This window comes from Ptychodera flava, chromosome 4, assembly GCF_041260155.1.
Source record: "Ptychodera flava strain L36383 chromosome 4, AS_Pfla_20210202, whole genome shotgun sequence".
NCBI lineage: Eukaryota > Metazoa > Hemichordata > Enteropneusta > Ptychoderidae > Ptychodera > Ptychodera flava.
Genome location: NC_091931.1, coordinates 30674231 through 30701743, shown reverse-complemented (window position 1 = coordinate 30701743; position 27513 = coordinate 30674231). Strand labels below are relative to the sequence as shown.

General features: G+C 37.9%; 1 protein-coding gene across 4 annotated transcripts; it reads left to right on the top strand.

Annotated features, from left to right (window-relative positions):
- The first annotated feature begins 1363 nt into the window (after window positions 1-1363).
- On the top strand, window positions 1364-21719 carry LOC139131458 (histamine H2 receptor-like). 4 transcript variants are annotated; one of them, XM_070697508.1, is made up of 3 exons: window positions 1364-1401; window positions 16967-17039; window positions 20315-21719. In XM_070697508.1, exon 3 carries the CDS (start codon window positions 20363-20365, stop codon window positions 21401-21403), a length of 1041 nt encoding a protein of 346 aa, XP_070553609.1. In that variant the 5' UTR covers window positions 1364-1401; window positions 16967-17039; window positions 20315-20362; the 3' UTR covers window positions 21404-21719. The 4 variants fall into 4 exon arrangements, with proteins under 4 accessions (XP_070553609.1, XP_070553611.1, XP_070553610.1 ...); XM_070697510.1 differs by lacking the exon at window positions 1364-1401 and adding an exon at window positions 9678-9713; XM_070697509.1 differs by lacking the exon at window positions 1364-1401 and adding an exon at window positions 13300-13444.
- Window positions 21720-27513: the final 5794 nt, after the last annotated feature.

Sequence of the window (27513 nt, the reverse complement as noted above, 5' to 3'; positions counted from 1 at the left end):
AGGCAAGGATAAAGTCATTCGACTAACAACGATAAATTTCCTTCATCACACAAACAATTCCGTAAATTCTCGCTTGGAATCAAACCTGAAGCGCGGCGTAAGGCTGTAGCCAAGACATAAGCTGTCGAGCTGTATCTGCACTGCAGTGCAGCGCTGTGGAATCCGATATACTTCGAAAGTTGACTCAGGCAGCACTCAAAAGAGTTTCCGCCAAGTAACAAAATTAGGATGAATCCATGGGCGAGATATGTGTCACTGCAAACATCAAAGTCCGTAAGACGAAAACATTGACGACCGAGATCGGGATTGACGAGTTGACACCAGCAGAGACCGATAACATGACAACAGCGCTGTATGTGGGCACAAACATGCAATGAGGTACACACTGTGTGTGTCATCCAACGGAATCTTTCGCGCTCGCCAAGGTCGTAAACTTTTGTGATATTTTCAAAAGCCACGGCATCTCTGAGAATGAAAAATTAATGTTTCGATGTGTCGTTGCATTTATTCATAAATCTATTTGTAAATAACTCTGAATACTATACTAAATTCTAAATAACTCTGAATACTATCGCTATCCGTCGCCAGCACGGTGAAATCTATGTCCGCCGATGGCTGACTTGCCTTGGCATCGCTACAGCGCGAGACAATGATTGACACGTTGACGTGACCGAATCCGTACATCTGGTTGGTGGAGATACCATCTGATGTATCAAAATTTCAGCTTAATGGGATTTATGAATGAAAGTATCTCCTGGGTGACGGACCGCTTTACTCATGAAATGAAAGTAACGTGCGTAAGTAAAACACAAATCGCGAAGAAATTCATGCAATTTGTTACAATAATTTTGATCCATCTACGTCAAAAGAAAAATAAGATGACTGTTCATGTGATAAATATATAACCCCATGGTATTCGGATCGAAGTTGTGCGGCTCCGCGCAAAACACTCGTATACGATGACGTCAAACAGAGAAAAATACCATGGGTGTATATATATATATATATATATATATATATATATATATATATATATATATATATATATATATATATATATATATATATATATATATATATATATATATATTATATATATATAATAGTTTAATCGTTTCGCTACGAGAACCTACTTGATATTTAGCGCCATGGCACAATCGGAATACTCAAAGAAGACTTAAACAATGGCTTATTTTTGTAAGTTTCCTTCAAAAGGAAATTATCACGGAAGTGTGTATTTCACAATCTCAGAGGACAAATTAAAGCGATAATAAAGAAAATAGATTTACCCTTCAACCCTCTGACGTGTCCTATTTTAGTGCGCAACAACTTATAAAGAGGGGTGAGCATAACAAGTATCATACGTGTCGTCTGCACTTCTGTGTACGTCGCAGTGACGAGGTAAGCACATTTTGCGCTTAAAGATTGAATGTTTCCCCCGAAAGCCTTTTTAGCAAACGCGTCCATGATTTAGTCATGATGACTGTACATGTTCGAGAAGTATTTTGCTTCGGTGTTGTATGGTGTCTTATACTTAAGTACATACTTTGATGTAGATACTCAAAAATGAATAGTTTTATTGTGTGATGGGATCATGTATAAGTCTTGACCAGTATGGCATCTGCGTTGATCCTAAATCAGATCGGTAAGATAGACTATTCTGAGATTTTCACTGTGAATACACATTTTTTTTCTATGCCAGTATATTAACTAACGGTTCGACATATATAGGAAGAGATTGTAATGCACAAAACAAAACACTCCACTAAAACATAGAATTCCGCCTCGTTCGAAATGCTTTCTAGTCAAAATTAAGACCTGAACTTGAAAGAAAGAAAACATCGTCAAGAAAAGACAAATATCCTACGAAAAATTCTCAACTTGAACAGATTTGAACCTTATATGTTATATCAGTCACCTTGTTTTTTTTTTTCTGAGAAGACATACCCATATATATATATATATATATATATATATATATATATATATATATATATATATATATAATATATATATATATATATATATATATATATATATATATATATATATATATATATATATATATATTATATATATATATATATATAATATCGCTCAGTTGCAAACCAACTTCATCAGTTATGAGAAATTACAAGGAAATGAGCAGAGCAATATCAGAAGCTCGTTGTCGGTAAATATCAACGCCTGTCAAATCGATCAGTTTTACGTTTTACAAAAACACATTTTTAATATTTCCCTCTGAGTAGCCTGCATTACCAAAGTACATTAAACGCCACACGGCTGAGATTCACTGAGACCCGATAACATTGAAATTAAGGCGCATTTACGACGGACAATTATCACCATTTCAAAGAATATTATAGCCATGAAAGCCTTCATTGTCCCTTACAAACCATGAAAATCATTAAAATCCTTACTGATTAAATTCATATAAAAAATCTATCTACGATTACTCTAAAAATGAGTCAAGGGGTTACAGCCACCCAATAATATCGTTATCGAATATAAATTCGAAACTCATGAGTATATCACATTCACTTGATATCAAAGATTTGCCGAAAGCTGATGGCAAATCCACTTTTTGTATGACACCGTTAAGGTATAAGATGTACTATGATCTCGTCAGTGTTACACATCTTATGAAATCTCTTGACGAATCTCATACGCATCTTTTCAGTCAATTTTTGCATCATCATTGTCAACATTGCTAAGGATAACTACGCTGGGGTTGAATAGAATTCAATCCGGATTTTTGAGCACTAGAGTACAGGAAACAACTCGGAGGTATTGAACATCTACAAGCTAGAAATTCTTTGTCGCATGCATCAATGGGCAGATATCTGTTATAAATCATGCCGTTCACATGGAACCACAAATTATGTAGGGCAATTCTCGCTCATGTGATCTCTATATTGTTACGTCTCCCAATAAGCTGATTAAGTGTATAGACTAGTATTGGACGACATAACCTTATGATAGACTGAATCGCGTCCGTACATGCAAATGATAGTTCACGTCCTGCCCAACAAATTTGTATTTGTCTCTCATAATTCTGAACTTCAACAATTAAAAATAAATTTCTTCTCTGTTTTCTTTTTTTAATAACATAAGTTTCACATAACATTACTATTGAGAGAAAAAAGGAAAACAAAACAAACAAACACAAGATGAAACACTGACTTGTGCAAAAAAACGCATTCACTAAAGTATCCGTAAATCCGTATGACGAAATCTTTAGAAAAAGTACACCGTTCGTAGTGAAGCATCAGTCGTGGCCATAGTGACAACTATTACCGACTTATTGCTTTGAATGGCGTAATAGTATAGGTAACAGCGATCACGCATACGTGTATCTCAAAAGTAAGTCTTAACGATCATACATACCTCAGTCCTATTTCAGAGAAAATGTCGCACGTTACCTTTTTCTATATTGTACTGTCAACTTTCTGGTCTTTTTACGTAGTATACTGAGTGATTTTTACTTAGTGTTCTGAGTGATTTTGCCATCCTCAGCATCGATAAAACATGCGAAGAAGGAAAGTGTGTTAAAAAGTATGTTATTGGCCAAATTTCGAATGTCCCAGATCCTTGTAAACTGGTTACTGCAGGGCTTGGGCAAAATTGACAGTGCCCCAATATTTGATAAATAATAGTGTAGTCTATGTAACATCTACCTTCACAAATCTCCAGGTAGTATGTGCCCTAGGCACTGATGTTCAAGCTGCCACAATCTTACATTTTGCTAAGATAGTGTATAGCTTTTGTGAGCACGTTTCGATAGCTGTTAAGAAAATTCACCGGCAAGTTCTCGCCACATAACTTTAAGAAAGAAGAAAACGTCTTGTTTTCCATAGAGGTACTCAGATTTTGACATTCACTTTAAATTCCAGATTGCCGTCGAAATTGAGGTAATTTTCTTCTCTTGCTCAACGTGTTTCATAAGGACGCAAGATGACTTGTATTCTGAAAGAGAATGGTTCAAATACGCCCTGAGCAAAGTATCAACAACCGTTTAAAACTGCCATTTCGGTTGCATATTGCCTCATCAATGAACGCGTCAATGTCTGTAATATAATAACTGGTACTCTCGAATAACCATGTCGTACTGAAAGAACCATACAATAACATTTTATTCAAGGCTGAAAAATAATCTAATTTGGTCACGATGTTTTTGAATGACTCTCCTGTCATGGAGGAGACCAAAGGGTTCAAGCCATGTAGACATTTAGAAATTTGCTATCATGGAATCAGACTACAAATTCTTTTATTGAAATCTCGCAAAGATTGAACCAAAACTTTGTCTTTTCTCTCGTCACGCACATAGGACTCGTGAAGAGCAATTACGACAAATCATAAGAGTTACTTTACAAAATTGGCTGAAAGCACTTGGACATTTTTAAACATGTCTGCTTTCTTCCCCCCACTCGGAAAGCCTCATATTTCGTGTACCCATAAAGAAACTGACGTTAGCTCACAGCTGCATGACGTGAATTTGATCTCTAATAAATGTCAATCGGAGTTAAATGCCGATTTATCCCGAATTCCAGGGTGCAGGAAGCCAGACATAGCTAACTCTTTTGGGTTTTATCAATGCAAATGGAAAACGAGCCTATTATCTTTCGGGGGTCTGTGAGGTAGACTACGAGTCTTTGTATTTAGTTGATTCGGTTACCTCATTATTCTGCGGTTGAGCTCTTAAGATGATAACGACAAGTATCCATATCGGACGACTTAGGGCAAAACCCGAGCCTTAAAGATACTATCGTAAAAGGACTAAAGAATGGGTTTCTTTCGAATGTGAACACAGTCGAGACCTATGGTCTGGTTAGGAGGTTACCGGTCGGGAGTGCAGCGCTCCAACACCTATGGTCTGGTTATATTGACCGCGATTTTCCCCGTTCAGTGACTTTTTACCGATACAATGAACTGGTTTTTCAAAGCAAAATTTGATCATTTGCCTTTAAGGGACGGTGGACGACAGTGCTGAAAGTTTCTTGTGCTTTCACTTATGCCCTCATTTACTCCTCTGTGGACTTTTAAAATGCAGTGACCTTACATTCCTGACAAACGTAAAAATAATTCGTAACGTATCTTTCACTAGGGCTTCAAATAATCGCCAATGTTTTGGGAAAAAAGACACACATTGTAAGCGCACTTTTTACAAGAGAAACATACTTGAAAATTTGAAAATCATTTTTGTTCAACAACGCTTTGAAGTTATAGGTCATTTGAACTGACTTACGATCCTTAATAAACCTACTTGCTTTTTTTAAATATCTTCTTGAATAAGCCGGATTGGAGTACACAATTTATATTATTATGTTTTTCGGGTTTTTAGGGACAGGAAAGAAGTGTTTCAAAGCATGACAATTCCTTCCTCCTTGATCACATGCCGGGGAAAATCATTCAGGTTCTGAGGTTTGAAATAAGCGTATATCAGGTCACCTGGAAACACGTAACTTTTTTCCTTTCCTCGGTTGGTCTGTAAATAATAATTTCTTTCAGCAGACGCTTTGCACTTTTTCAATTGTGTAAAACTGTATCATCCGTATTACGTTCGTACAATAATCGTACGCCTCGACTCGTATATTGATCAATGATAACAACTTTGAATTGCTTAACCATAGAACTTTCGAATGGGGCGCCCTTCAGTAACAATGGCGATAGACTGATAATATAAGAATGTCTCTAGAAAACTCCACTTTTTGTTAGAATCTCATGTCATTCGATTATAGTTAAGGCGAAGAGTAAGCTGATGTATGTCAAGAGATGTTTTGCAAAATTACACTTTTTTACGCTTTGCACAGTAAATGCGCTCATGAAAGAATGATGAAACACTGATTCTTGCCTTGGATGGGGCAGACACCGAAGCGGGTAGAAATCCGATTGTGTTCCGCATTTAAATTCTGATATTTTGTGCCAAATGCGCCCAAAGACATTTCGAAAACAGCTTTGAGAGATTTCAAAAAAGCAGGATCTCTGTTGTGATATATGTTACACTCTAACTTTTCGCTTAACTTATTAACCGAATCACTGATTAACTGCACTCCGCCGTCAAAATTTCTGTTATAAATGTGCTTTCTGAAATACAGACAAGTGAAAGAGAAAGTTGGTTTGCATAATTCACAAAATGCGTACATTATATATATATATATATATATATATATATATATATTTATCACATGAACTGGCCCGTATCTCCACCTGTGTGACGTACACCAGCACAGATAAGAAATCCATATTACCGCTGTTGTACGTCATCAACCGGAACTTTTTTTCTGCAATGGTACCGTTGACGTTCGTACATGCACGTTGCGACACAGACTGATTTGTGGTTATCGATGCCGTGCTCTCATGACATTTTGACAAAATGGTGAAATCAAGATATGGAAATATAGAAGGCATGTCCAACGATATTTCGAGTCGCTAAAGCTTTAGCTATTCCAAAGAATCGAATGAGGATACCGTCGGTCGTTATAATGGCTTAGTAACGTCAAGGTTCCAGTCGTAAGGCTCAAAGTGGACGTCGTCGTACCTGACGATCGCCAAGCGACGTCGTACCGGGCGATCGAGGTTGGCGATAAACCCGAAATATACACCTCAACGAAAGTTCAACTTAATAAATGAGTACCGTATAATCTTCGGGAAAGCGACATAGAAGGCACAAGCATAAAGTCATTTTACGAACAACGATAAATTTCCTTCATCACACAAATTATTCCGTGGTTTCTCGATCGGAATCAAACCTGCAGCGTAACTTAGGCTAATAGTGAAAACATAAGCTGTTGACCTACAGTGCAGCGCCGTAGAATCCGATGTATTTCGAAAGTTGACTCGGACAACACTCAAAACAGAACAGAGTTCCCGTCAAGTAACAAAACTGGGAGGTAACTACGGGCGATATATGTGTCACAGCAAATATCAAAGTCCGTAAGACGAAAAATTGACGACCGAGATGGCCACTGGCGTAGACCGGTGACGGCAGTGCCCACTATTAGCTTTACAACTTACAAGCGTACATTGTGTGTGTCATCAATCTGAAACTTTCGGGCTCGCCAAGGTCGTAAAATTGTGATATTTTAATATCCACAGCATCTCTAAGAATGGTAACTACTGTTTCGATCGTGTCGTTGCATTAGTTTCATAAATATAAATGTAAATATTCTGAATAACTCAAAATACTAAGGTTATCCGTCGCTAGCGCGGTGAAAGTCATGTCCGCAGATGGTAGACTTGCCTTGGCATCGGTCCAGCGCGAGACAATGATTGACATGCGCACGTGACCGAATCCGTATGTCTGATTGGTGGAGATACCATTTCATGTATCAAAAGTTCAGCTTAATCGGATTTATGAATGAAAGTATGCCTGTGAACGTTCGCACATCTCCTGGGTGACGGGCCGCTTTACCCAATAAATGAAAGTAATCCGCGTAAGGAAAAACACAAAATCGCGATAAAAACCATGCAATTTGTTACAATAATTTTGATCCATCCACATCAAAGAAAAATAAGAAGACTGTTCATGTGATAAATATATAATCCCATGGAATTTTTCTCTGTTTGACGTCATCGTATACTCGTGTTTTTCGCGGAGCCGCACAACTTCTCGCCTTCGGCTCGAAGTTGTACGGCTCCGCGAAAACACTCGTATACGATGACGTCAAACAGAGAAAAATACCATGGGATTATATATAAATATATTATATGTGTGTGTATATATATATATATATATATATATATATATATATATATTATATATATAATATATATACATATTATATATATATATATATATATATATATATATACTATACATATATATATATATATATATATATATATATATATATATATAATATTATATATATATACATATACATACATATATGTATGTATGTATCGGCCTAACTGACAACACATTTAAGACACGCTATGAAAATCATGTCCAATCTTTGCGACGCAAGGCATATGCTAACAGCACGAAGGACAAACCATGTAAGATATCAGGGTCAGTCCTATCGACACCAAGTACTTACTCAAATGTGTCAAAGAAATGCAATCTTTAAATTTTTCTAACAAAGAAACAATTCATTATCAATGCGAATAAGTCCTAAAACAAGCGTTCTGAGTTGGACACGGAAAAATCTTACTTGTCAAATTTCCATCCAACCCACCACGACAAATGGTTAGACCAATGCGATTTGATTATACTAGCCATATTTTTCATACAGCTGTAAAAAAATATGGTTAGAATAATCAAATAACCTAATACGAAGGTAATCACCGGAGATCAGCGTGGTGATCGAAAAGCTGATTGTAATTGCCGGGACGAGTCCGCATGCCCCTTGAAGGGTAACTGTCAAGTCAAAGGTGTCGTTTAAAAGGCCAAGGTATCAACGAGGGGACAGCACAGATAACAAATATCATTTATCAAATTTCAACACCACCTAGAAATAGAATGGTACGTCCCAATCATGTAAATGAGAATGTAGAACTAAGAATCCTTTCATTTCTGCCTGAAGATTGCTGGATGCATGAAACTCAAGTAATAGAGATTAATGCTCGATGCTAAGGCAGAGTGTCATAAATAATTGCACAAATTTAGTTCAAGTACAAAGTAATGATATCTGTTACTTAAGTTTCATGCATCCTGCAATCATCAGACAGAAGAAGTTTTCTTTTGTCTGATGATTGCAGGATGCAAGAAACTTAAGTACATATCATTACTTCGTACTTGAAGTAATTTTAAATTAGTTTATATATAGATATATATATATATATATATATATATATATATATATATATATATATATATATATAACTTTAACTACTTTTGAATATATATATATATATATATATATATATATATATATATATATAATATATATATATATATATATATATATTATGTAAAGGGTTGGGATTTCTTAAGAGGCCCTCCAATAGCTTTATGAACCAACCGGACCCCCTAGGATTACATTGATTTTTAAAACTGTTCAGTGTTGGTCCATTTTCTTTGGTCTTGTCTTCGTTAGGTTTCTGAGGGAAGAGCATTCTAGGAGAAGGAATCGGGCTAGACAAGGAAATTCATTATGTATGCAGGAGGTATTGATTGTTCTCAGAAAAATTCTGTCACGAATACGTCATAGCATATATTTTCAAAGGATTAATGAGATTGTCTTAATGTATTTATTAAAAGTTTAGTTCTATGTTTATTCAGAGGTTGAGCTCGAAACCACGTAATTGCCAGAGACGGGCCGGGAAACTGCGGTTTTACAATGTAACAACTGGAAATACGATTAGTATTGTAGGAGGGTAGCACAAACAATTAAGTTAAACAGACAAACAAGAAACAAACCATAAATAAACGATTAATAGGTCTTAACATAGGGAAAAGCTGGAACTGACGACGATTGACGATATGGAACTTGAACTTGTTTATTGAATACGGAATCATAGCTATGCCTCACGGCCAAGCCACTGCCTGTGAGTGTGTCTCTGCCTGAGTGAGCGTCTAATTATAATTATGTATCTTTTCTAATGTCGGTAGAAAAGATACAAAATTACAATTATCACCTGCCCGTGCTACAATTCTTTCGTTTCACACCCACGCCATGAATAAATTAAAATGATAAAAGTAGCTCAATATTACAAATGGTTGAAATACAATAGAACGTGGCGGTAGTACACAGAACACCTATATGGGAAAGGTAAGTTACTGGGTGAATTTTTAAATATACAAACGAGTTAGACCATGTTGTCGATACCGTGCTGGTATTTCGCTTAACTCCACTTTCTCGGAGTTTGGTGATCAAGTGAAATATTCAGATTCGGTAAAACACGTGATAATTGCGCCATGTAGGTAGGCATTGTCTCGACCCAAATCCTGAGTGCTCGAATTCATGAACGCATTACAGTTTCCTGAATCTGTGTCGCAGATTTCCAGTTATCCGACACACTTCGTGAAACAGGGAAACAAACTCATACACGCACAAATCTATCCTATCCCTGACAACCAAAAGAATTCATACAAAATTTCATCGACTGTGTATTTTACCCAACAGTTCGTGTTCTCTCTTAATTTACATATGTATTTTTCAACACTGCGCATTTCATATTTGCGTAAGCGACCCGTTGAACACGAAAATGGATTTTTCTCAGGGCAAGCGTCCCACACCGGGTGCTTTCGGCTCTTGTGTAAAGGCGATGGAGAGTCATATTCGGTTCAAGCTCGGAAGCAGAAACAGCTTGGACTTTCAGTTAACGTCATGGCTACCAGCGAGGGTGGAAAGTTCGGATTTCCGGTAAATTTTATGCAATACTTTCAGCGGTCCTCTCAGGGTTTCCGTCATGATGTTTCTGTCAGAATATCCATGATTTCATTCAGCTATATTCAAATCCATCGTACAGTGTCTTTTTTGGCCAATTTTTGCATCCCACGTGAACAACACTGTCGATGAACAATTTGTGTACACAAAGGCCAGCATTTTATGGCCGTTGGGGGACATCGGGGACACTCGACATTTCCTTACATGCATAGCGGCCTACTTCTATTTTGGGAAATTCCGACGTTTTAGCTTTGTATACGTACCAAGAATATAACGATCTTATGCATGGCGACTTTTAGAACAGCCCGCGAAGGAATTCTTTTAGTGAAAAAAATACAGCCTTCAATTGTCCACAGTTTCATCCCAGTGTTCAGCTGCGTCAAGTGGTAGCCCTGCGTACGATGGTGTGTGTTCCCGGCGCTATACGGCCTCGCATCCGTGTAACGCCAGGAACATACAGCGTCGTACGCAGGGCCGGCTACGTCAAGTGACAGTATACGAATTAAATCAACAGTCACTTTAGATAGTTTCAAACTTAGGCTGGGTTCGATGTTAAGTGATAATAAGGGAAATACACCATTATAAATATTTAGGATTTTGATCCAACTTCAAAATTAATGTGGCATATATCAGATATTGTTGAGTACAATAACAATTGTGTTCTAGAGAGCCAAAGAGACAAAGAATTTTGAGGTTAGGGTTGCCAAGCATTTATAATAAGTTTTTGTTTTTGACATGGTGCATGTATGGGGTCACATGGGTATGCAACTTGGCCCTGTGATTAGTCAATTTGGTGACTCTGATGATGCATATTGAAGGTCTCCAGTTTGGTATTTCTACAAGAGATAACCTTGAATTTAGTCAGTATTGTTATTCCAGTAATTCTGTATTGCTTTTCATGACAGAAGAGGAAAAAAAACACTACTATAAAGTCATATTGCAGTATCTTTATTATATTTCTCAACACCATGAACGTGTATAACAATATAAGTATTAAAATTTTCAAATAAATACTCTTGTAGTAAATAAATGTTCTTCCGTCTTGTTTTTGTAGTACTTTATAGAGCTGCATGGACAGTCCTGTTGAGTAACTATGAGTGATATGCTGCTGACATGTGTCTTTGATATTAACCTAAGAACAAATGCTTTCATTGCACTGTGCACAAAATATAATAACGCTGCTAAAATAAAAACAAAACCGAAACAAAACCCTCGTGCAAACTAGGGTTTTTGAGGAAATAGTTTGCCAAAAAACGAGCAAAATGAAAACAACCTGAAAATCAGCCTACAAGCTTGACTACACAAACGCACTAAAGTTTGGGTGCAAAATAATGCACATTAAGCAAATTTTATCTAGGCAAATTTTATCCTCCTAGCTGGTTTCGTAAGTCTGGCAAAAATTCCTCTTCAATTGGTTTCCTTCCATAAGTCCGGATGCTCCCAACCTCTAGCGAAAGACTGAGAGGAGGGGGAATGATATAAGTTATAGTTTTAGCAACCTACGTCAGTTGCGGAAGCCATGGGAGGCCGTATAACGCCGCCGGTAACACACAGCCCTGCCATGCAGAGCTACCATGGGAGCATCAACGTACGTTCACCGTGGCGATGGCGGAAGAAGTTTCTACCTCCATGCATCATCATATTTATAAGCCATACACAGCCCCATGGCAATATATTCGAAATGATCAACAACGACAGGCAGGGAGGGACAAACAGTCCACGGCACAAAAGTATATGTTCAATGGCGAAGTTTATTAACACTAGAAGAAATACAACTGCCGTGCATGCAAACATGAAATACAAGTCCGGGCAGCGGGCTCTGCGTCGCAGGGCATTGTGTTACCGGCGTTGTATGGCCTCAACGCCGGTAGCACACAGCTCTGCCACCAGGAAAGTTAAAAATGAAGCTCTGGTTCCACAAATTTATCATGGGATCACTGTAAAGAGGTATATTTACCGTTGATTGCTGATCTATTGTAATTGTGGACCTGATTCGGCAAGTTTACCGTATACAGCAGAAGCTTCTGAAGGAGTACACACGGTGTAGAAAGTCGGGCAGAAAACTTAGCGCGATCGCAGCTAGCTCTGACCTCTGACCTCTGACATTAGGTACGATCAACTTCGGGCTCCACGCTCGAGCAACAAAGGGTCAACGGGTCAAAACGATACTGTGAGTGCACATAATACATCTCTTAATTAGGAGAGGACACGAACTGCTCAAGCTAACATGCACAATCAACGGCAAGTAGGTCGAGTGAAAATATTTTTTCTTTCTTCACCGGATAAAAACAGTAGCCAAAATCTTACGGAACCTCAACCAATCAATAAATCTAGAGAAAAGTGTTTAAGCTCCTCTCTTTGATTCTCCATTTTTCCAAATATGTAAAGCATGATACAGTATCATTCTTAAATTACATGTAAGTAAGTCATGATAGGTTACCTTTGCTTTACTGGCATCCTTGGTTACGGACTTGAAAGATAGAAAAAATATATATTTGACATTACGGAACAATTGGGTCGACTCGGTCTGCTTTGCCTGTGAAATCAACAGCATTGGTGAGAGCGTATTAAAAAGTGGGGATCAATAGCAAGACCTTTGCAAATTATCCGGCCTTACAGTAATTGCTGTACATTACTTTTAAATAATATATACTTTCATTGCGTTATTTACGGGTATAGATTACAGATCATTGAACTTTTGAGAGTACGAGCTTGAAAACGTTTAAATATCCAAACGAAAATAGGTTGGTTTCAAAGCGCAACCACCAGAATTCGTAAATTTCGCATTTTGAGCATACGTGCTCAGACGGTGTGTTATCGTTCTGGCATAGTAGGTATCACAGAAAGTAGCGCCAACAAACCTTGGACCATGTCACACCATACGCTCCCTTTAGTAAATTGCGCGTCCGTACTCCCTAGCTCAGATTACAAGAGGACTTGCGAAGAACACCCGCCCCTTTTTTATCGATTTCACATAACAGCGCATAATTTCAGGATCAGCCTTGCACAAAAGAAAGGAAGCGCCTCTTCAATTGGTTGTTAAAAACGTGGAACATCAACACGATTGGAACTACTTATTGGATGGTGAAGTAATGCCTGTTTAATCTGCAAATGTAAGCTCATCTGTTTTTCTTTTTTTAAAGTTACACGCTTGTTTTTATGATTAATTTGTAATATTGCAACATTCAGCTATAGAGCACTTAACATTTTAAGAAATTTGAAAAATATGAAAAATCCAATTATCCCAAATAAGTTCCAATTGTGTTAATCACAATTCATGAACGTGTTAATCAGAAAGTAATTAGACTAGGTCATCTACATAATAGGTCTGATTCTCCACTGGGCGTTACATAAGTCACATCGGGTTTCCCGAAGGAGCGTGGCTGAAAATTGCCGTTGTCGTTTATCCTAGCACTTGCAGCAAAGAAGTGTTTGTACGACTTTCTGCATTTGAAATCTAAAGAAATCGATATTAAAGAAGTCATTTTGAAAAAAAAATATTTGTTTTTATCAGGCGCGGTATTAAGAATGATGACGTAATTCTTATTATCGATTGATCGTTTATGTGGGTAGTCTGACTAACTTAGCGTTTCAGTATTATACATGTATGCTATGTGATTAAGCGTTTGCGTGATATGTTTTAAATGTTAAGCTTATTGATGGGATAATTTGAGACGTTACTTCTCCAAATATGATGCTTAAGGTGGTATGCGCCCCCAAAGTGAAGGAATTCAACTTTTGCTACAACTTTCCCAAATGAAACTTTTCCACCATTCTCTTATCAAAACAACAATAAAAAATTAGGCGTGACCGTGCAAAATTTGGTTACTAGAGAGACAAATTATCCATGATTTCCCGATATTTGAAATTCAAAATGGCCGCCATCCCTGTGTTAACTCTACGGTGAAAAATAAAATTTTCGATTAAAAAAAACAACTAAGACGGTGAAAACTTTTCTTACACCAAGAGCTTTAAAAAGAGCCTCCCCAAAGTGGTAGATAGAAGAGAATTGATAAATCTGAAAGCCCGAAGTTCTGTCCCCGAGGCGCGTTCTACCTATAGGCTTTGTGCTCACTTCCCAGTCATATTAATCACATAGAGTTTCCAAGGACACGGATTTGGATTAAAATTTCTGGTCGATGGTTTGCATGTGTTTGTGGTACCTTGTACAGTCCTCAACTTCTGACAGAATTACATGTACCTTAAGCACACTGTGAGAAATAGCTAGGTAGCAATGATACACGAGGGCGGGGGGTGAGATAGATAGTAGGCAGAAAGGGGTGCAGACGTATGGTATCGAAAGTAGGGCCTTCCAAGGTCAGTATACATGACCTTGCAAAACCAAGCTTCACTGTCAATTACAACACTGTGACAGAAGAACAAGCATTTGCTGGTGGCGTTAGAAGTTGACAACATGTTTTCCTGCGCGAGGAAGAACGTAGCTAAACGCCTCTGAAAAAATAGTTATAAACGACCACTGCGCACTTTGGGTAGAGCAATTGGTGACCTGTAACATTACAGAGAGAAAAGGGAGAGATATCAAACTCGTGTATCGTTTTATCTCCTGTTTGGGGTTTTGATAAATGTCGTTACATGAGTCCACGTCAAGGACATCACGACTGTCATTATTTTAAACTAATAATGTCAAATTAGCATGAAATATCCTATAATTAGTGGATGACGGGTTGTTGACACTGTATCGAACTTACGATCGAATGCGGCTGACGGGAGTTGGATAAACCACAGCAGCTGCATATGATCTGTGGACACCCCATGTATGATTTTTTTTCCAGTACAAAGGATTTATTTGGAATAACACATCAAGGAATTCACTTCTTGGAAATTTAATGCAAACACAAGAGAAGATCACTCAGGTCGATTTATATAACTGGCTGCGGTCAACATTTTTTGCATTGAGGACTATTTTTGTAGTGTAAGAGCCATTTGAGCAGAGGCTGTACAGTACATACACGCAAGGCAGTATTGTACTAACGTCTAGAAGGAACTACGTCATACCTTAGCCTGCATTACACTAATAAAGGCGAAGTATTCTAAAAGGATACCGTCATCAGGAGCGGACACTAACCAACAACGGTCAATGGTTGATCGCCAATTTGGCATGCGCAAAGTCTATAGATATGGTATCTGTGTGTACAAAACAATAATGAACAGCTTACGTCTTCACGAACTTGTAGTTGGAAAAGACATCTGAGAAATAATACAGTGTGTACATAACAGATATGGGATCAATATGCCGTCGTTAAACAAATATTTATTAAAAATCACAATCATGAGATGACAATGCTCCGATCAATGACCGTCAGACGGCATACAATTAGAAACAGTTTACGCGAACGAAACCCAAATCTAACCTTCATTACATTTTGCTCGTGTTCCCATTATCTCCATGCGACTGCATCGATGTCAGCCAGGGCAGAGGTACCTTTGTATATTGAAGACTGAAGACTCGGGGCAGTGTGTGTCTCCAGCACATACGGACCGACTTCATTCGTAATAATCAGCATGAGAATGAAAACGGCGGATGTATGCCGAGATAGACTTATTATCGTACACCAACCTACCTCTTTGTTTGCCTGTCTCTTCCGTCCTTGTGTCTGATCGAGCTCAGTGTGTCTCTACACGTGTCTTCTAAATTTGTCTATCTCTGAAATATGTTTGTCTATCGCTCCCCTTCTTTGATGTTACGTTTTACATTTAAGGCCCCGTGCCGCGCTGGTAAACGCTCACACTTCGCTTAGACGTTCTAATTAAGAAATATACATCTAGTGGTTCTATTATCTTTTATGGCGATTTAGCTTCAGAAAAGCAAATTCCCGGGGTCGTTTCTAAATTTCGAACTAAGCGTTACATTTCCATCGAAAACGTGGTTTGAATAAATCTTAAAATTCGACCCCTAAGGGTAAACCTTATATATGTACGTTATCAGAAGCCCTTTTTCGTGTAAAAGGCTTTCGTGAAATCAAATGTCGTCTAAGTTAACACGATTGGGTTTTTAGATCTGCAGTATTTCGCTGACAAAGATAAACCCGCAAATTTCCAAGCATTTCATTGGTTTTATTCCGTCTATTTCATTACCATTAAATATTCTATCGATGCATTAATGCAGGTTATGTAATCTCTTGTAATGTTTACCCTAGCCAGTGAAAATTATGCTTTTAAGAAAGCTGAATAGAGAAGGCACCAGTGTGACCATTAACCATGATATGGTGTTTTCTTACACAACGTGTTGATGCTGACACGCAGGTAGTGAAGCCCCAATGATGTTGATAAATAACTTTGGAACGATTGTGCGGTGTGTCGTCGAGTCGTCGATGTCAGGTATCACGTGATCCATGCTACATTAGCATATGTTACCGAGCTGGAAGAGCACAGAAACATTTGCGTGCCACATAGACTTACTTGTACAGTAGCGGTTCATCAGTCATACCACTCAGCTAGCTGGAAGGTGCGGATGCAACTGACAGTTATCACGGATTTTCTTCTCATTGGTGTAGACTGTGATTTTTTTTGACAAGATTTGAGACACGTTTTCGAAATTACCCGTGAATATCGTATTTTGTCCTGGTATGCTAGCTTACCACATATTAACAGTTAATTTCCATCATCATTTACAGATTGGATGTCTTATACACAGCACGTTGTGAAGCTGTTGGACCGCATTAGAATAAGTCCGGTGATATTTTAAAGGTAAAAAATACAGTTTTATCTCAAGTTGAATGTTTTGTATGAGGGTCGGTAAAACACGAAAGGTACACTTCACGATTCTTGTACTTATAGTAAGGTTCAAATAGTCAGCATCGGATGAACATATCATCCTAAGGTGCATAATATATTTAATTTCACACTTTTGCAGCTCAGGCGAATTCAGAGAAGTTACTAGCACTGTGTTTGTCAGGTAACCGAATACAACTGTCTCGATGGTTTCATTTGTAGGAATAATGTTTGGAAGCTCGTCGAGGTCGCATTTTTGTTGCTTATTTTCCAAGGCCGTGTATTGCCAAAGGATACCAATGATATCAGGATATATATGTAGTATTTTTTTCGGATGTAAACTTCGTGACACCTCGAGGAGTGGGGATCGAGCATAAATTTGGCTTATTTGCGACCTATATTTAGATTCTACGAGGATACCACAGGCAATGTGTTCACTTGTTGACATGAAAACTGACCTCCGTTCTTCGTGTGGACTGACAGTAACGTGTGTAGCCCTGCTTGATGTGACTTTTAAGGTTTGTCGTTTTCGCGAGATCATCTAAGAAACGATGGATGACACTTGCCGGAATGCATACCTTCGAAATCCCGAGGTTACACTTAAGACGTCAAACTCTGCACGAAAGAGGATTCCGATTTCGCGCTGTTTGTTGTGTGTGTGTGTGTGAGGGAGAGGGGAGTTGTTGCATGATGATACAAATTAACAATGGCTGCTCAATTCCATATCTATCGTGGTGGTCTTCGGTAATCGAACATTTCTCGGTCGGATAGAATACAAAATCTTGAGCTTTATTGTGGAAATTTGACTTCACGCGTTTCACGGCGTTGTGTGTGTTTTAAAACATTTCAAGGCAATTATTTTTAAACAGGATTGTTTTACATAGCTTTTTATAACGAGTAAAACTTTGTATAAACTGTCAAGGCCATCTACAGACAGTCTTCTGGCTGTTTACAGCCTTCAGGGACCGAGTCATCAATAGTAGAAGAAAGTGTCTTCATACGGTAGTCTTCAAAGTAAAAAAGACCAGCAAAATGGGCTTTTCGATCCTTAGTAATTCAGTCCAAAAATAAGAGACGCTATTACGTGGATGACAGTCACGAGTTTTCTGGATGCAGGCTAGGAACCGTAGAAAGAATTATTACTGATTGCCAGAGAGGATGACAGGCCTTGTAATTATTTTAAATTGGGGGAAAAATAGCCGTGTTCAAATAAAAAACCCTCGATTGGATATTCATGTGCACTCAGATAGTAGAAAAAACTTTGCCATTCGCTAACCACAAATTCAACGAATAAACAGTCTTCTTCCTTCCACTGAGCAAAGTCAAAGCCAATGAACGCTGTATTGAACTATGCACTGCGTTGGCTGAACACAGCCACTATAAAGCGATGTGACCTTGCTTGTTGAAAATACTAGTAGCTCGTCTCTTAAATACACACTTAATAAGGCAAGGAAACAATTTTCACCCGCCTAGTAACAAGGTGCTCAAATGAAAAGCTGATGACTATAGAAAGTTGTGACTACTTACGACTTATATTATTATTATTATTATTATTATTATTATTATTATTATTATTATTATTTATTTATTGATTTATTTATTATTGATTTATTGATTTCCTTTTTAAACTCGATAAACTGTTGAGCGTTTTGCTCGTCTTACACAAAATTTAAATTATGTACGTTAAAAATGCACGAAAAGCCATCGCTCTGTACGTATACTAGGGGAGTTGAAATTACTTTCGTTTGGGTCGTCGGAAAGCGCCGATATTTTCAGGGGCGAAACTAACCGTTTTCCATAATACGTCCTGAATAGGTCTCTGATTAGTATTAGTCGAAGGTAGAGCTATCAAGCTGGATACATACTAATTCTGAGTTGCCGGATCTACAATCTCATAAATAAAATGCAGTATACGTAATTTTTTTGCAGCGCGATTTTAAACTAGGAATAGAAAATTCATCGCCTTATGAACAAAGTTGATTGAGTTCTCATCTGAAGACATGAGCAAAAAAGACAGAAACAATCCAGCTATGATATTTTTCTTAAATTGTTTCAGGAAGTATATTTTTTTATTTAAAAAGAGCGCGCAGAGTTACACGAATATATGTTATCTACAAATATATTTTCCTTTGTCTAAATGATTATCATTAGATGAGCGACTTTTTGCAATTTATAGATTACTATTTACTATTTATAGATTACTATTTATAGATCATAGATTAATTTATAGATTAGCAGAATGCAAATCAACGTAGAAATGAAGAATGTTACAGCTGGCAGACGACAGCATTTTAAATCAGATTTCACAGTTTCATCGTTACCTATCCTCGAATTTCTGCTGATGATAAAAAAAATCTGCAGGTAGTGTTTATGTACAGTGCGCAAGAGCAGTAATTAAACTGAACTCATTAGATAATTTATTCATTAGCTAATTTGAATGAGTTGATTAACTAATTGTAAAATTCTATTTTTGTCTACGACATGCGTTTGTACCCACGTATATAACGAAATTTTGGTGTGTCAACAAATTGAATAATATAACAGTCGGCAGACGACAACTCTTTATATAGAGTTTTCATTTTCATTTTCACCTTTCCTAAATTTCTGCTGAAAATCAAGAAAATGTGCATTTATTGTTTATTTTCATGTACAAGGGCATTGATTAACTGAACTCATTGGATAATTACTTCATTAGCTAATTAGATTAATTGATTAGGCCTATTCAACTGCGTAATTTTGATTTTTTCCCAACGACATGCATTTGTAGTCACGAATTCATTAAAGGTTGGTGTGTCAAAAATGCATTTTTTTCTCATGATGTCACCAACAGATCGCACACAACATCGTGTGCAGAGTAAATCGACGCAAGAAAGCTAGCGGAGTTGTTTTAATAGCCTGCCGTATTTCTGGAAAACATTATGAACGTCAAAACGTTCCAATTACTGTCTATATAATTATAGACGGAATGGTCGTTTTTGTTGAAGATGTCACCCACGCATCAGCGACACTGAGATTCACCATGTGTTCTACCTGGCAATTTCTATATAAGTCAAACCCGAAAACGTCAAATACACATTGATTCATATCATGGGTACCGTGTACGAGTATTAAAAGATGTACCGCGAAGGATAATTGGTAATATTAGTAAGGACGGGTAAACTTTATTGAAATATGATAACTGCAGAGTTTAAATGTCACAGGGAGCTACGCCGGTCCTCAAAGTTTGTATTGTTATTTTCATCTTTTCCCAGAAATTCCCCAGTCTCTCTTACAAGAGAACCTTTATCTGAAAACGAAGAATGGATCACGACAACTACACGAATGCCACAGATTCGGATGGCTTATCGTCGTCCACCACAGACACCGTGATGAATATTTCACTCGGTTTCATCGGCATCGTAGGCTTGTTTGGAAACGCACTGGTTTGCCTGGTATTCCTGAAGATTCGTCAGTTACGGACCCTGACCAACTACCTGATAGTGCACCAAGCTGTGATAGACTTCACAACCGCCGTCATCATGGTTGGTACGTACCTCGGGCCACAGTTCAGCCACACCTTCGACAACGCCTTCGGTGAGATAATCTGCCGAGTTTGGAAGTCAGCCTACTTGCTGTGGTCGCTCTTCTTGGCGTCCACCCTGAACCTGGTAGTGGTCACTTGTGAGCGCTATTGCGCCATCGTGTACCCGCTGCACTACGCCAATATGTTCTCCGAGTGCAAGGTGAAAGTTACCCTTCTTCTGGTCTGGGTGATCTCGTTTATCTTCAAGAGTTTCAAAGTATACGTCCAGTTTTTCGATGGCGGTCACTGCGTCCTGAAGAAGATCTGGCCGTCTGCCAGCTACCGTACCTTCGTTGGCATAGTGAACATCCTGATCCAATACTTCATCCCGCTGATTTCGATGTCGTTCGCCTACATCCACATCTTTATGGTCTTGAAGAGAAAATCCGATCTCCCTGTTCCCGGAGAGAACACGGAAAACAGCCAAGAGGGTTCCATGCTACGTGCTCGCAAGAACGTCTTGAAGATGCTCTTCATGGTGTTCCTTGCGTACGCCATCTGCTGGGGGCCGAACCAGTTTGTCTTTCTGGCTCAAAACTTGGGTGCTGAAATCGATTTCAGAAGCTTCTTCTATCACTTCACCGTCTTGTGGGGGTTTCTCAACACTTCAATCAATCCCTTCATATACGCCCTGAAGTACAGGCAATTTCAGAAGGGCGTGAGGCTGATATTTTGTCCGAAACGTACCTCGACGATTGGTGATTCCACAATGGCGCACAGCATGACGAGAAACGACGCGGAGGAAGTCCAGGTAAACCCAGCTACCCGCAAGCGATAAACACGCCGATTTACTGCCAACGACCGACGATGCTCAGATGACCCCTCCTTTAACATCGATCAAACTCTGACGGACTTCACGATAACAATTAAAATTTACACGCACGTAAATGAACGATCAAGCACTGAAGTGGTAGGTCGCCGTCAAAATTTTTGCTACACGGTAAATTCAATTCAATTTAATTCATAATTTAAATATAAAATGTTGAATTCCTGTGCTTAAATTTCGCATCTGTAAATATGCCGCTTTCGCCTGGATTTTGGCGCTAAGTGTGTGCAATGATGAGAAATATTAATTGTTCTTACGATCCATTTAATCCAACGGCAATATAAATATTCAATATTCGAAATTTTTGAAGGAAAGCGTTACACGGTTTCTCGCGACGATTTCAAAAACCGATTTACAAGTTTGACAAATATTTTTAGATTCCTCGTATGAGAAATGGAATTTTGTAGCTTTTTCGACGTACAAATTCTTAGATAAAAACGACAGTTCGATAATGTATGTAGAAGTAGGAGAATTGCCACACATATCACATTGACCGATTGCCTTACACTCCGTCAATGATCGTGTGTCTTTCCTTTTCATCTCTTGAATGACAATCGTCAAATTCTCAATCATACTCTCTCTCTCTCTCACTCAAAAAAAGCAAGATGGTAAAGAAAAACAAAGTGTACAATTATGTCACAGACCCGTGTGAAAAGTTCACAAGGAAGAGTGAACCTAGTCAGCTGACATGTAATTCACGTATTAAGTCTAAATTTTACAACAAAACATGATTACTATAAAACTGAGAGTTGTGTTAAAATTCTACCTACCAAGCTTCAGATTTAATTCATATTTGTATCTTTGCTTTGTCGATTATTTGTCGTTGTTTTCGTATTTGTGAGATTTTCACTGAACGCCTCATCGTTCCGCACTTTTGAACAAAAATACTAATATTATCCACGTAAATGATGGCAGAATTTGAAGAATAGGAGGACACAGTGCAGAGCACGAAGAGACAAACCTTTTGTCATACCAGTAACTCGATGTTAAATCTAAAGCAATTATCAGAAATAACAACAACAACAACAACCAACAGCAATAATAATAATAATAATAATAATAATAATAATAATAATAATAATCACGATTGTCGTCTTGGTCCTGACAATAAGGGTGATGATGATCTTGGTGATGACTTTGTTGCCGGGTTATATATGATAGCATATGTTTCCTTGACGTTGGACCCTTTCCGATCATCGTCATTCAAACGGTCGACTCAATTAGCATCATTAATTGTAATCTTCAGCCTTCAAGGCCTAAGTTCACTCTCCGTCAAAGACGAATTTGTTTGAAAAGAAAAGATACCGGTCCAACGATCTAGTTGATGAGCCAACTTGACGAAAGCAAGGACAAAAGACACGGATCGATGCCAGTGCCCTATAGAACACCTCGTTATATATGGTTAAAATGCTTACTTTTGACTACGAGTCAGATTGAAAAAGTCCCTTTGTTCGCTGTCGGAGAGATTTTGTGGTTAAATCTTATGAAGTTCATTTTTTTCACAGACTTGTAGGTTTTTTCAGAAGTAACAATAGGCTATATAGTCAAACGTGATCTGTGGTGAGATTCTATATTGTGATGAACTATGTTATAGAAATCAACGTCAATGCTCTAGAGAACCCATCACTGTAGTCAAAATCTTCTCTTCTGTTGAGAATTGCTTTGACATTCGGCTGTCTACTGAATAATATGCAGACTCTCCAGCCTTTAAATTTACGCGTTGCGTAGGTGTGAATGTTATTATGCAGGATGTAAAGCGGACGTCGACACGGCTTATCATCATCTGATATTTACTTCTGCCTTCACCGTACCTCTGAATGTAAATAATTTCATTGAAACGAAAAGAAAATAGTAATGAAAACAATTTCATTGAAACGAAAAGAAAATAGTCTTACTGCCTTGTACTATCAGTATTAATGAGGTTTTGTTGTGAAAAGAATTGGCTTTGACCTTCAAGTCGCAAAATTTGTAGCGGCGAATTCCGAAGTGACTTGTATTTTATCAAAGTTAATGCGTCTGATACTGTTTACTTATTTACGATAACGTTAATGATGCATCGTTGACTTGATAATGGAGAGTTTGGAGACTACTCAATTTTCTATAAACTTGACATTTACGCTTACACTTTTGTGTTAGAATGTTTTGTCAAATACGTCGCTAGGTTGTTACGTGTCATTAGAATATTTGAAAGTGATAGGAAAGTCATTGCTAACGAGGTGATAATAGTTTCCAGTGTAAATGATCAAGGGTGGTGTTTAATAGATTTTGATGTGTGTAGATTACTCACGATGGGATCAATTGGTCAGATAATCTCAGGCGTGAAGTCTATGTTTGACATCATTTCCCTACCTGACTGTCTTTCATTTTACATCTCTTTTGACTCAGTTGGCAGATTCTCTGTACAAATTTTTGAGCGATTAATTTTTTCGGTGTTGATTGACTTTTAAATTTGTATAGGTGTACGAGGTCTTTATGACTTAGCCCCTTGAAAAGGGAAACTCTTTCATTGCAAAGATATTGGGAATGTAGATGTCAGGCAGATTGCCAGTCAGTAGTTTTAGTCTCAATGCTGCCCTCAAGCACGAAGTAGCCATTGTGAGATTTCAAAGAGTGGCTCAGATTGTCCTTGGTGTAAAAGGGGGTTGACTTTGTACGTGCACAAGAAGGAATAGGCACGCCTGTTTGTGAACGTTAGCTGCCAATGACATTCACGCTTTTCCTTGTCATGCATCACGGTCTCGGGCACGATGTTTGTTCGACAATGAGCGAAAAACCCCGTATGGCACGATTTGAGAGCAGTCTGCGCCGTAATTTCCCTGTTGTAAATTCAGAAGACGAGAATTTATATGTGAAGGGAAAGGATTATGAACACTGGTGAGGGCTGCGAACAGGGGAGGAGATATTTCTAAACTTACCGCAGAGGCGGCCGTACTAGTGACGAGAGGAAGGGGAGACAAATACACAGACGCACATGACAAAACCTGTTCAGGAGATATGCGGACATCGACCCCGGCGGCGTCGCTGTCGGAAAAAATGAGAACTTATTTCATCCCACTTTATAAGTAGCTCATGTCACGGCTGTTTCTCATTTACTCTCTATTCATCGTTACTCTCCTTCACTTGGTAAATAGGGTGATTTTTGCCTGCCAGATATTCTCAAGCTGTGTCAAATAATGCCTCATTTTTTAAACATAAAGGTCCAGAAAATTGGTATCATATGCACTATTTTTACATGAACGAAAATCGGCAAGTAATAAAAGTGTCACTGTCGAGCTTGGCGCACTACTTGAAGGGTTTGTCGAGGCTGAAGTGCGCGTTTTAATCGATGAATCTTCATTGCCAACAGGTTCACAGGTACATTAGGTACAAAATCGCTGTCGTTTCCTCTATACTCATCAATTTAATGAACAGTGAGAATTTAGTATACGCATTGTTCTGTATTTTGAAATATACTGAGAGAGTGGCTTGCTTGACACATTTTAAGCCTCACTTTAACAACAGAACAGCTAAAATAACCTATTATATACGTCTGGTATCCACCACAAATGTAAGGTTCCTTTTTCGTCCAAATGAAATCTCTAATGCAAATAGCAATGAAATCAACATTGATAAACACGTATTTTAGCTGCACAATTTTTATGATCTCGCCTCGGAGGCAGGTAAATACACTGTTTGCACGTTCGTAGTATACAATTGTATCTGTATTGCAATGGTTATCATTCATTAACGTGTAAAAGACATGCAGGCTTTAGTTACATTTTGTACTTTAATGAAACTGTCGCCCAAAACCGATTCTAATGCTATAACGATTAGAGCTTTCTCGTCATATCGATAAAAAGGTTTGTACATGAACATTCCGAGGGGGCTAAAGACTGTTCCGACACGTCTCAGACCTTGAAGTGAAGCACGGGCTAAGTTTTAACTTTTGTCATATTATGTATCAACAATTTGAGTCCATTTATTTTTCTTGAAATGAAAACAGAAACGTACAAAAAACGTTTATTTATCCTTGTGACGTTTCTAATAGACATATCACGACTTTAAAGAAAATGTAGAACATTTTATGGATGGGTGAAAATTAAGTGTCAACATTTATTCAGCGTTAATTTATCTGAAATCTTTGTAAATTTGAATTTACACTTCATTATATTTGCAATGTGCATAGAAATTAATCGCTAATTAGGTGATGATTGTTTTGAGCGCAATTGACACAGAACAGCATCAATTTCCATAAATTAAGTGATTCGATCAGTTTTTAATTTGGTGAATCGTTGGCGGATTTCCTGAAACGAGTTCATGTATAACGGTGTCGAACTCAAACTTCACTTAGCAGTTTCGGAAGCCTGTTATCTAAGTTTGGCACTTACCTCGTCCAGCCGTGATTGGTTTATGGTCAAATGAGGATGGGTGTGATTTCTCGTCATTGTCACTTTATTATGACTTTGCTCTGGCAAGTTTTAATTTTAAAAAGGAAAATTTTTATCATCGGAATTTAAATTCTACCAGGAAAGTTAGATGATATTTAGCAATACACAAATGGGAGACTATTAATTTAAGAACTATTTTGAATCCTACATACGAAGACCAATCAGATTTAAACGTGTCCTAGCAAATTTACGCGTCATTATAACTGGAATGCCTTTCAGAAGTGGGCGTCGCAAAACACAACGCGATGGAAATTTCATTCTAGAAAAAAAAAGTTGAGATTCATCATTTTGCCGTGCGGTCAAGATCAACTGTCGCCTACCCGGCTTTCATACACCACCCTCCAAGTGAATGATACGTGATCCTTACCGTCTTCTGTCACTCGTTTGAAGTTGCCGACCAGTGCCCATGGGTGCTCGTCCAATCTCACTGAAGGTGATGTCAGTTAGCCTTGCAGCACTGCCGAGGGATGACAGAGAGTCACGTGGGAATGTTTACTAGTGCTTCATCTAATTTAACACTGTATGTAATCACCTGAGTTTTCGGAGATTAACTTTTTACCAATTTATATCATTATGTATCACTTAGATAGTTTTACTGTAGATGTGATTATTGAATGCTATGTAGTAATGTTTTACCAGTGTTTGCATAAAATATTTTGCAGCAGCCTGAACGACAAAGAACACAAACAATTAACATGACGCCGATAAATAGACAGTATTAAAAACGGTGTAAACATGTTAACATGAAGACAGACCAAGCTAATATGTAAACCTACAACAAAATGATTCAATCTGGTCTTTGTGTCGATCTCGCCGGGAAGACAGTCAAGTTCGTGGTTGATTTTCATCGTCGTCATAGTATTAGTGTAATTGGACGCAAGCATATGCTGAATGGCTTCATCGTGTGACCCTGGCTCGATGATATTCTCATCAACATTACGTAACTCCGTCGGCGGGAGAAGCCAAGCTCGAAGGGATGCAGAAAAGGCCTTTCTCCACGTGAAAAGTCTTTCTCAACTTAAGCACTGGTTTTAAATTTTAATTCACATACATGTGACATTGTTACTCGCAGCATCAATTCGATCGGTAGAAATGGTCGCTTTTATTTGTATAAAGATAAGATTTGAAAACCATTTACACAGGCCGTTTTGACACTGCTTGCTACTCCATATTGATGGACCTTGTTGGACATCCAAGATAATTTTGGTCGAGTTTAAACGGTTTTCTTAATTAAAATGTCATCTGTATTACTTGCACGAATTAATGAAGTACAACAGAAGATTGATTTGTGCAGGAGTTAAAGTGAACATTCTATTGTAAACTACCCTTCATCTTTCTTGTCTGATAATATTTCCACTAATATGTGATGTGCATCTTGTGATACAGCACATTTCACGGTCAAAATAAAACATTCCCGTCACACATAACTGTTTCCGTCCGTTTAAGTGATCATACATATTGATTGTATGTATATATGTATGTATGTATGTATGTATGTATGTATGTATGTATGTATGTATGTATGTATGTATGTATGTATGTATGTATGTATGTATGCATGTATGCATGTATGTATGTATGTATGTATGTATGTATGTATGTATGTATGTATGTCTGTCTGTCTGTCTGTCTGTC

Coding starts and splice junctions, on each gene's coding strand:
- LOC139131458 (XM_070697508.1), top strand. CDS start 20,363: ATGGATCACGACAACTACACGAATGCCACAGATTCGGATGGCTTATCG.